This window comes from Tachyglossus aculeatus, chromosome X1 (assembly GCF_015852505.1).
Source record: "Tachyglossus aculeatus isolate mTacAcu1 chromosome X1, mTacAcu1.pri, whole genome shotgun sequence".
NCBI classification, from domain to species: domain Eukaryota; kingdom Metazoa; phylum Chordata; class Mammalia; order Monotremata; family Tachyglossidae; genus Tachyglossus; species Tachyglossus aculeatus.
In genome coordinates, this window is record NC_052101.1 from 74,031,900 (window position 1) to 74,043,882 (window position 11,983).

Sequence of the window (11,983 nt, forward strand, 5' to 3'; positions counted from 1 at the left end):
AGGAGATTAGCGGCAGAGGAGCGGAGGGTGCGGGCTGGGTTGTAGAAGGAGAGAAGGAAGGTGAGGTAGGACGGGGCAAGGTGATGGAGCATCTTGAAGCCGAGGGTGAGGAGTTTTTGCCTGATGTGTAGGTTGATTGGCAGCCACTGGAGATTTTTGAGGAGGGGAGTAGCATGCCCAGACCGTTTCTGCACAAAGACGATCTGGGCAGCGGCGTGAAGTATGGATTGAAGGGGGGAGAGACAGGAGGATGGGAGATCAGAGAGGAGGCTGATGCAGTAATCCAGTCGGGATAGGATGAGAGATTGAACGAACAGGGTAGCAGTTTGGATGGAGAGGAAATGGCGGATCTTGGCAATGTTGTGGAAGTGAGGCCAGCAGGTTTTGGTGACGGATTGGATGTGAGGGTGAACGAGAGAGCGGAGTCGAGCATGACACCAAGGTTGCGGGCTTGTGAGACGGGAAGGATGGTAGTGCCGTCAACAGTGATGGGAAAGTCAGGGAGAGGGCAGGGTTTGGGAGGGAAGATAAGGAGTTCAGTCTTGGACATGTTGAGTTTTAGATGGCGGGCAGACATCTAGATGGAGATGTCCTGAAGGCAGGAGGAGATGCGAGCCTGAAGGCTTATTACACAAACAAACAATGCCTTCCCTCTCCCATAGTAATTATTTTTTCCTAAAATAATATTTGCAAGTTCCTGCTTGAGGAATTTTGCCAGTTTTACCACTCTGCAACCAAAAGTCTGCACTGGAATTTGATTCACCTAGTGAAGCTCGATTCTGATGCAACATCTTCCCCCATCTAATTTTACCGTAAATATGACAGAGTCAGATCAGATTCTGGGATTCTTTGTGAGTCATCCTCCTTTATGCTCAGTCCACCATTATTTGAAAAGCTATTGCTAACTACCATAATTCACTCAAGTAACTGAATCAACACATTAAATAAGAGCACCAACATAAAAACACAATTATATTACTTCCTTACGCAGGTTTTCCAAGAATTTCCAAACACCTTTTTACCCCCTTACACTGTACATCACTTCTGCCATGTTGGCAGTTTTTGGCACCACTTTACAATAAACAGAAGTAAGGGGAAGTCATTGAGCTCAATTCTCCTGACTTCTGGAGGGCAGGCAATGCCATCTCTGTGGAATAGTTTGAGGCAAAGGTCCCATAAAACACACACAAATCATCATTACCATCCAGTTCATGGCACCTAAGCCCCAGACAACTCCATGGTCCTGAACAAACATGCTTTCAACGCACAGAAGAATGAAACGTTTTCATCATCCTCAAATGGCAGTTACTAAGCACCCACCTGGGCCTGGTGCTGTACATTCATTCATTCATTAAATCGTATTTATTGAGCGCTTACTGTGTGCAGAGCACTGTACTAAGCGCTTAGGAAGTACAAGTTGGCAACATATAGAGACGGTCCCTACCCAACAGTGGGCTCACAGTCTAGAAGGGGGAGACAGAGAACAAAACAAAACATATTCACTAAATAGAATAAACATGTACAAATAAAATAGAGTAATAAATACGTATAAACATATATACATATATACAGGTGCTGTGGGGAGGGGAAGGAGGTAAGGCAGGAGGGATGGGGGTAAGGCGGGGGGAATGGGGAATGTACATATTCAATTATAGAGGCCATCCCTGCCCTCTAAGCGTTTCAATCTGTTGCTATTCTTGAGTCACGGTCACGCAGTGCAATAGTAGAATTGGCAATAAAATCCACAATGCTGGCCTTCAACAACTGGGAACCCTGAGTTCCCTTAAGCATATTTTATGAAGATTTCAAAAATGTTCACAGCATGTGGTTCACTCCCCCAAGTCTGGATAATCAGAGAGAAGAACAGTACAATGAAAGAGAAAGCAGCCTTTTCTCAAAGAAAATCATCTTCCCAATTGGAAATGAGTAGTCTAAACATTCACAGGCCCACCCAGCACGTCAGTTAACTCCTTCACTTTAAAAACAAATCACACAAGAGGGAATTGGGATTAGAAAACTCCATTTAAGTGTCCTGCATTCAAACAGAAAGAGAGGTCTCTTTTGTAGCCATCAGAACTGCTTCAATCAAAAGAAAAACAGAAGACTATTGTTACATTTCTGCTTCATGATGAATACCCGAAACTCATTAATGGTAAACAAACATTATAATGTGACTTGAATCTGGTTTGGTAGAACATTACCAAAGGAAACTAGTCACCACTAGTTGACCGCTCCAGCATTTTCATGGCAGATTTCATTGCCAGAAAATGGCCTTCTACGAAATGAATACTCTACTGTAAGAAATAAATGAAAGCAACTCGACGGAGAGGAAGCCCCCTAAAAGGCACTGGATTTACCACAAACTGTCAGAATTTCCTACGTGGGTTTGCTACCGTGTTAATGCTACTCCCCTGCATTTTAAATCAAATAAATACCCGGCCAGTCTCCTGGATTTTAGTACTGATTAGACACACACAAAAAAAAAGCATTTTGGAAGTCTAACAGGCTGTAGGTATCTCAAAACTGAGGGGGAAATCGATCGATCAATCAATCGTATCTTCTGAACGCTTACTGTGTGCAGGGCACCGTACTAAGCGTTTGGGAGAGTACAATAGAGTTACAGATCTGGTATGGCTATTATATACTATAGAGATGTAACGTAACAAGGGAGAAAACGAGACACATCCTCAATTCCAACCTGCCCATGAGCAGCCCACCTGCAGCAGCCGGACATTATGCAGTCTCTCCGACTCCCCCGCCCCACACTGTCCCTCAAATGGCTCAATCTGGGAATGGGGTAGCATCCTCTAAACCCATCGGCCCTCCAGCCCCGCACCTCACTCACGTCCTCTTTGGCCTGGGCCATTTTTTAAAGGAGAAAACCTAACCCCGCACCTCCCCGAGTGCGCAACCCAAGCAGGGAACCCCACGTCGGGAGATGGCTGCGGGAGTGAAGCCCCCCCTAGTAGGAGGGGGGGGGGGATGGAGGAGATACGGAGGCTTCCAGAGCCGAACCCAGATGAGCCTGTCAGGGGACAGCAAAGCTCTTTCAATCACTCTTCTTCCTTTCCTGCCCGGACATAAGCTACTGCGCAGAGTCCTTTCCCTTGCTGGGTTCCGGGCATCCAAAAACAACCCGGAGCGCCCCTCTGGGCAGGGCTCACGTCTACCAACTCTGTTACATTGGGCTCCGTACCCAGTGAGCGCTGAAGAAGCACGATTGATTGAGTGATCGATTAACTGACTGATTGATTCCCGATGCTCAGGGAAGCCTCCACCCAGTCGACGAGCAGCGCGACCAGGCTGACGATCCCGCCCGAGGGGGCCAGCCTGTGCCCAAGAGGGCCTTCTCCAGTTGGGGAGGGTGGGGCCCCGTCCTCTTCGTTCAGTCCCCGCCCTGCCTCACCTACTGACCTCTGCCCTCGCTGGGCCCTAATCGGGGGGGCGCTCCCCCTCGCCCAGGACACCGCACCCCCGTGTCCGGCGCCCCTCTTCCCTGGCCCGAATCTCGGCGGGGGGCCCGGGGGGAGCTCGTGCCAAATGCCCCCTTCTGTGTCCGCCCGCCCCCGCGCTCCGTGCCCGGCTTCCCGGCAGGGCCCGGAGCGGGCCGGCTGCACTGGGCTCTGCGCCCCGCGGGCCGAGCTGGCCGGGCTCCAGCCTTCCGTCTCCCGGCCCGCCTCACCGTATGGGAGTGCAGGCTCTGGCTCGCCTCGATCCCGGCTGTCAGCGGCACTGTGTCGTCCAGCAGGACTTTGCCGGGCGGCGGCTTCTCCATGAACGCCATCCCGGAGCGCCCAAGCCGCCGCCGCCGCCGCCACCGCTGGCCGCGGAGCAGGAACTCCCCCAGCAGCCGCCAGCGCCGCCGCTGTCAACACGGGGTGGCTGCCGCCCCACAGGAGGCGGCTGCTGGGTCCTAGCGCCGGCTGCTACCCAGCGCCCTCGGCCTGGGAGCGGGGGGCTGCGGGGGAGCCGACCCACACCGCCCCTCAGCCCCAACCAACAACTCGTAACGCAGGTGTCGAACTTCCAACTCCCCTTCGCCTCCACCCCCGCCCCTTACAGCCAAATGACCTTCGTTCCAGATCCTGATCCTGGAATGCCCTCCCTCTGCCCATCCGCCAAGCTAGCTCTCTTCCTCCCTTCAAAGCCCTACTGAGAGCTCACCTCCTCCAGGAGGCCTTCCCAGAATGAGCCCCTTCCTTCCTCTCCTCCTCGTCCCCCTCTCCATCCTCCCCATCTTACCTCCTTCCCTTCCCCACAGCACCTGTATATATGTATATATGTTTGTACATATTTATTACTCTATTTATTTATTTATTTTGTGCATATCTATTCTATTTATTTTATTTTGTTAGTATGTTTGGTTTTGTTCTCTGTCTCCCCCTTTTAGACTGTGAGCCCACTGTTGGGTAGGGACTGTCTCTATATGTTGCCAACTTGTACTTCCCAAGCGCTTAGTACAGTGCTCTGCACACAGTAAACGCTCAATATATACGATTGATTGATTGATCCTTAACGGTTAATTCTCTGGCTCCTGCTATCTGAACTGATTGCTCAACGAATGCGTTTGTATGGATCCATAGATTGAAAGGGAATCCTATAAGGCGTCAGATCAATTCTGATTGTCTGATTGCTTCTTGACTGGCAATACTACCACGGCGTGCTCGCTTTATCGCCGCCACCACCCCAAGTTTTGGCACCTTTATCGAGCATCAGGTTGGAATTACTGCCTTGAGGTGGGTTGCATTCAGGCCCTGAAGAAAGAGCAACGAACGGGGGAAATGGAAAATAACCTGGAAACACGAAGAAACTCAAGCAGGGGTAAGAGAACTGAAAATAATACTGGGAGCATTATGCTATCCACGCCACGCATATGGAAAGTGAGTCCATTTTGCCAACGGGAAAAGAATAAAGAAATGAATAAAGAAAAGAAGTGCCATAATGTGACATACTGAGAACAGTTGATTTGTGTACTGTAAAGAGTTAAAACCTGATAGGTATTTATAATAAAATATTGGATCAGATATATTAAACCTGCAGTTTTCTCTGAGATTAAATTTCGAGCTGAATCACTACCAAGAATAATGGGGGGGAGAGCCTTTAGGGAGACTGAAGAGAGTGAATTTGATCTGATGGGGGCACAGTTTTCTCCCCAAGTCATCACAATTTGAAATTGGGCATTTCTGCTCTTCTAAGAGTCCTAAGCAGGTGAAGATGTCAAATGGAGATTTAGGGTTTGTGACTCAGAAGAAAGAACACAGGAAGTGGGTCCCATCTCAATGTGTCTCAGTGTTCCCTGAATATGGAAATGCTTCCGAGAGAGTGAAAATCTGTTAAGCAATTTTCCGGTACATCGGACTGAGATTGCACAAGTATTTCTTTCCTGTGACAATGAACCATACCAGTGACGCCTAAAAGTGCCATAATGCTTCAATCGTGTGGTATTAACTAACATCATTTATTTTTCTATTTCATTCATTAATTCAATCGTATTTACTGAGCGCTTATTGTGTGCAGAGTACTGTACTAAGCACTTGGGATGTACAAGTCGGCAACATATAGATGGTCCCTACCCAACAACGGGCTCACAGTCTAGAAGGGGGGAGGACAGACATCAAAACAAGTAAACAGGAATCAATAGCATCAATATAAATAAATAGAATTATAGATATATACACATCATTAGTCATTTAATTTGTGCTCCGATACAAGTTTGTCGCTGGTACAGTGGTGGTCACCTTAAACGATAAGCTTGTGAAATGTGTCTGTTTATTGTTGTATTGTATTCTCCTAAGCACTTCGTACAGTGCTCCGTACACTGTACCTGCTCAATAAATACGATCGAATAAATGAATTATAGAACATCTCATTTACAGCTAAAACTGTGCCCCCTTCCTGCTCCCTTTTACTTCTTGTCCTCCGTGGTTTGGCCCTAGACTCTTGACAATTAATCCATTTTCCTTGATGAACTCTAGTAGAGGATATAAATGAACAGGGAGAAGTGGTTAATGTTTAACATTGACTTAAAAAAAATATACTTAGAAATACTTTTTGTTTTACACTGCTAATCACAAGATGACTGAAAAAAACCCACCTCTCCCTCCTTTTTAGGTCCAGAACAATCAATCATGCCATATGTATAGGACACAAGGAGGGAGAGGTAGAATTAGCATATGCACATTTAGTGATGTACATTGAAAATACATTTGTACTGCACCATATGCAGGCGCAAATAGAATTAGAATAAATACATGGTTTATATATTTAGAAAGTGCACAGCACAATGAAATGAATGATATCCTAAGTATAGGACACCAGCTGTTGGGCAAGAAACCAATTATTGGATCATGTTCTTCCATGGCAAGATATTCTTTTACGTGATGGTCTTTGAAACTGCTATTTTTTTCCATCTTGTTACTGTTTCTCGATGACAGTGTGTACAATAGTTTGGCCTTTCCTAAGATACCACTCGGCCAGAGCTGCCAGCTTTCATTTCTAGCACACGGGCAACCTTGAGACAAGGAGGTCTAGGAAAAGAATTAAGTGGTATGGTCACACCAGGTGCCACGTTTCGTGGGCACAGACAGTGTCTTTCTTTTCTCTTCTTCCCCACCGCCCCAGGGTGGGATGGAAGATATGATGCTGGTCCACAAGGAGCTGACAATCTGTTAGGGGGTGAAAAGAGACAGCTTTTAAGGCTCCCCACCCGCAGAGGCAATTCCCAACACTCCAACTAGGTAGATAGCCACAGATGTGGATGGATTACTGTTAAGGATTATCTGCCATCTAGTGAGCCTCGGGATTAATGAATGACATAGGCTACCACGTAGACATTCCTCTCTGATGGCCTACCAGCAGCAACCAGGAAGCGGCAAGCAAGGAGCAGCAAGATAGGGCAACAAGAACCAGAGGCTGGCTTAGCCTCCCACCGTGGCACACCACCTACCTTTGACAAGCCGGTGCATTTCACATTCACATCTTGTAACTGCCCATATTTGGTCTCAGATCTTAGGCTTTGCACATAGTATGCGCTCAGTACACACCACTGACAGATTTCTTCTGTAAGTAGAAGCATTCTCCAAGCATTCATGCCTCGTTGGCCCCCTTAAGGACCCTAAACAGTTTTTCACACCCTGTGAGAAATCAGTGCTATATAATCAGTAGTATTTATTGAGCGTTTAAATAGTCCTGAGCCTTCCCTGGGGCCAGAGTTTGTGGGGAGGGGCCCTGAGGCCCCAGAAGAGATGACTGAGTCACCAGGTCTCTGATCTCTCCGGCCATTCATTCTCAGTCTTTTTTGCGGGCTCGTCCTCCCCCTCTCAATCCCTTACTGTGGGGGTTCCTCAAGGGTCAGTTCTTGGTCCCCTACTGTTCTCTATCTACACTCACTCCTTTGGCGAACTCATTCACTCCCACGGCTTCAACTATCATTTCTACGCTGATGACACCCAAATCTACATCTCTGCCCCTGCTCTCTCTCCCTCCCTTCAGGCTCCTGTCTCCTTCTGCCTTCAAGACATCTCCATCTGGATGTCTGCCCGCCATCTAAAACTCAATATGTCCAAGACTGAACTCCTTATCTTCCCTCCCAAACCCTGCCATCTCCCTGACTTTCCCATCACTGTTGATGGCACTAATCAATCAATCAATCAATCGTATTTATTGAGCACTTACTGTGTGCAGAGCACTGTACTAAGCGCTTGGGAAGTACAAGTTGGCAACATATAGAGACAGTCCCTACCCAACAGTGGGCTCACAGTCTAGAAGGGGGAGACAGAGAACAAAACAAAACATATTAACAAAATAAAATAAATAGAATATATATGTACAAGTAAAATAAATAAATAAATAAATAAATAAATAAATAAATAAATAAATAGAGTGATAAATATGTACGGACATATATACATATATACCGGTGCTGTGGGGAAGGGAAGGAGGTAAGACGGTGTGGATGGAGAGGGGGACGAGGGGGAGAGGAAGGAGGGGGCTCAGTCTGGGAAGGCCTCCTGGAGGAGGTGAGCTCTCAGTAGGGCGGATGATGGGAGGGAGGGCATTCCAGGCCAGGGGGATGACGTGGGCCGGGGGTTGACGGCGGGACAGGCGAGAACGAGGCACAGTGAGGAGATAAGCGGCAGAGGAGCGGAGGGTGCGGGCTGGGCTGTAGAAGGAGAGAAGGGAGGTGAGGTAGGAGGGGGCGAGGTGATGGAGAGCCTTGAAGCCGAGGGTGAGGAGTTTCTGCCTGATATGCAGATTGATTGGTAGCCACTGGAGATTTTTGAGGAGGGGAGTAACATGCCCAGAGCATTTCTGGACAAAGACAATCCGGGCAGCGGCATGAAGTGTGGATTGAAGTGGGGAGAGACACGAGGATGGGAGATGAGAGAGGAGGCTGATGCAGTAGTCCAGACGGGATAGGATGAGAGCTTGCACGAGCAGGGTAGCAGTTTGGATGGAGAGGAAAGGGCGGATCTTGGCAATGTTGCGGAGCTGAGACCAACAGGTTTTGGTGATGGCTTGAATGTGAGGGGTGAATGAGAGAACGGAGTTGAGGATGACACCAAGGTTGCGGGCTTGTGATACGGGAAGGATGGTAGTGCCGTCAACAGTGATGGGAAAGTCAGGGAGACGGCACAGTTTGGGAGGGAAGACGAGTTCACCATCCTTCCTGTCTCACAAGCCCGCAACCTTGTTGTCATACAGTAAGTACCTATTGCTGAGCTTTAGACAGAAGGTGCCCAGTTCATTCATTCATTCATTCATATTTATTGAGCACTTACTGTGTGCAGAGCACTGTACTGAGCACTTGGGAATTCCAAGTTGGCAACATATAGAGACAGTCCCTCATGGTCCCTCCCAAGGTCATTCGTGGGGCAGGACAGAACGCCAAAGAGCCAGTCAATTGTATTTATTGAGCACTTACTGTGTGCTGAGCACTGCACTAAGCGCTCGGGAGGGTACGACATAACAGACGCATTCCCTGCCCACAACGAGCTTAAAGTCTAGAGGTTGACTGCATGACAGTCCCGCCTAGAATAGCCGCCCAGTCCCCCAGCTAACCCTCTGGGGCCAGAGCCCACTAAAGAGTGAATAATAACAATTATAATAATAATTGTGGTATTTGTTGAGCGCTTACTATGTGCCCAACCCTGTTCTAAGCACTGGGACAGATAAAGGTAATCAGGCTGGGCAGTCCCTGTCTCACATGGGGTTTAAAGTCTTAGTCTTGAGAAGTAGCGTGGCTCAGTGGAAGGAGCCCGGGCTTTGGAGTCAAAGGTCATGGGTTCAAATTCCGGCTCCAGCAATTGATTCATTCATTCAATCGTATTTATTGAGCGCTTACTGTGTGCAGAGCACTGTACTAAGCGCTTGGGAAGTACAAGTTGGCAACATATAGAGACAGTCCCTACCCAACAGTGGGCTCACAGTCTAGAAGGGGGAATTGATGAAGATGATGATGATGGTATGTATTAAGCGTTTATTATGTGCAAAGCACTGTTCTATTGTCAGCTGTGTGCCTTTGGGCAAGTCACATAACTTCTCTGGGCCTCTGTTGCCTCATCTGTAAAATGGGGATGAAGACTGTGAGCCCCCCCGTAGGACAACCTGATCACCTTGGAACCTCCCCAGGGCTTAGAACAGTGCTTTGCACATAGTGAGCGCTTAATAAATGCCATTATTATTATTATGTCACTTCTCTGGGCCTGTTACCTCATCTGTATATACCTGTATATGTATATATATGTTTGTACGTATTTATTACTCTATTTTATTTTGTTAATATGTTTTGTTTTGTTCTCTGTCTCCCCCTAATAGACTGTGAGCCCACTGTTGGGTAGGGACCGTCTCTATGTGTTGCCAACTTGTACTTCCCAAGCGCTTAGTACAGTGCTCTGCACACAGTAAGCGCTCAATAAATACGATTGAATGAATGAATGAATCCTCGACTCCGCTCTCTCGTTCACCCCTCACATCCAATCCATCACCAAAACCTGCCGGTCTCACCTCCACAACATTGCCAAGATCCGCCCTTTCCTCTCCATCCAAACCGCTACCCTGCTGGTTCAATCTCTCATTCTAACCCGACTGGATTACCGCATCCTCCTGTCTCTCCCTACTTCAATCTATACTTCACACTGCTGCCCGGATCATCTTTGTGCAGAAATGCTCTGGGCATGTTACTCCCCTCCTCAAAAATATCCAGTGGCTACCAATCAACCTACGCATCAGGCAAAAGCTTCTCACTCTCGGCTTCAAGGCTCTCCATCACCTTCACCCCCTCCTACCCCACCTCCCTTCTCTCCTTCTACAGCCCAGCCCGCACTCTCCACTCCTCTGCCCCTAACCTCCTCACTGTGCCTCGTTCTCGCCTGTCCCGCCGTCCACCCCCGGCCCACATCCTCCCCCTGGCCTGGAATGCCCTCCCTCTGCACATCTGCCAAGCTAGCTCTCTTCCTCCCTTCAAAGCCCTACTGAGAGCTCACCTCCTCCAGGAGGCCTTCCCAGACTGAGCCCCCTCCTTCCTCTCCCCCTCCCCCCGCCTTACCTCCTTCCCCTCCCCACAGCACCTTTATGTTTGCACATATTTCTCTATTTTACTTGTACATATTTACTATTCATTTTATTTTGTTAATGTTTTGCTTTGTTGTCTGTCTCCCCCTTCTAGACTGTGAGCCCGCTGTTGGGTAGGGACTGTCGATATATGTTGCCAACTTGTACTTCCCAAGCACTTACTACAGTGCTCTGCACACAGTAAGCGCTCAATAAATACGATTGAATGAATGAATGAATAAATGATGATCTTTATGGGAAGGGAACATGTCTGCTAACCCATTCTTTTGTACTCTCCCAAGCGATTAGCACGGTGTTCTGCACATAGTAAGCACTCAATAAACACCATTGATTATTGACTCTCAGCTTTCAGGGGGGCAGGGCTCCTCCCAGTTTCCAGGTCGTCTGCCAGGGCTTCTCCAAGTGTTTGGGGCTTTTCTGGGTGTTCGGGTCCAGCTATGGGGTCTTCATGGGGTCAGCCTTCAGTCGATCATCCCCTTTCCAAGCAAGACCACACGTATACACTTACACACGGACACTCACCCAGCCATCCACCATGGGGACAGTCCACACCAACAAAATAATTTACAAGTTGGAGGGAAAAGAGTGGCTGGGAAGGTAGAACGAAATCCAGGAAATGGCGGTGTCTACAAAACTAAGATTAGATAGTGTTACTTCAGGAGGAAAGAGTGGAGGTGAGGGGTTTGGGAGGGGGTACGGTCCACAGTGTCAGAGGTGGCTGAGAGGACAACCTGGATTAGGATAGAGAACAGATTCCCTTCTGCGTACCCTGACTTCTTCCCTCGGTTCTTCCCACCTCCCAGCCCCACAACACTTGTGTACATGTAATCTTTTTATATTAATGCCTCTCTCCCCCCAGACTGTAAACTCATTGTGGGCAGGGAACGTGTCTATTCATTGTTGTACTGTACTTTCCCAAGCACTTAGTACAGTGCTCTGCACTCAGTAAGTGCTCAATAAATGATTGAATGAATGAATGATAGAGTGGGGGGTCTTCAGGCTACATTTGGTTGGGGCAGGGGAGAGGAGGGCACATGGGGTCAAGAGGGGTTCAATGGGAGCTGACAGGGTGTGATACAGGGGGAGGGGACAGTTGGGGTGGTGATGGGAAAAGACTGAGATGTGGTGATTACAGCTCCTCCTGTGGACCCCTGGCCCACATCATCCCCCTGGCCTGGAATGCCCTCCCTCCGCACATCCACCAAGCTAGCTCTCTTCCTCCCTTCAAGGCCCTACTGAGAGCTCACCTCCTCCAGGAGGCCTTCCCAGATTGAACCCCCTCCTTCCTCTCCCCATCCCCCCGCCTTACCTCCTTCCTCTTCCCACAACACCTGTATATATATTTGTATGTATTTATTACTCTATTTTATTTGTACATATTTATTCTATTTATTTTATTTTGTTAATATGT

At 48.2% G+C, this 11,983-nt stretch overlaps 1 protein-coding gene across 9 annotated transcripts in view; it reads right to left on the minus strand.

Moving 5' to 3' along the window:
* Positions 1–3,807, minus strand: part of PXK (PX domain containing serine/threonine kinase like) — a 111,871-nt gene extending 108,064 nt beyond the window's left edge. For 4 of the 9 annotated variants that reach the window (XM_038772139.1, XM_038772134.1, XM_038772141.1 and 1 more), the window contains exon 1: positions 3,683–3,807. In XM_038772139.1, coding sequence (XP_038628067.1) covers positions 3,683–3,784 — 102 coding nt within the window. In that variant the 5' untranslated portion in view covers positions 3,785–3,807. Of the gene's footprint in view, positions 1–3,196; positions 3,283–3,682 lie in introns of those variants that run through there. The other 5 variants (XM_038772133.1, XM_038772132.1, XM_038772138.1 and 2 more) reach the window with 2 other exon arrangements.
* Positions 3,808–11,983: the final 8,176 nt, after the last annotated feature.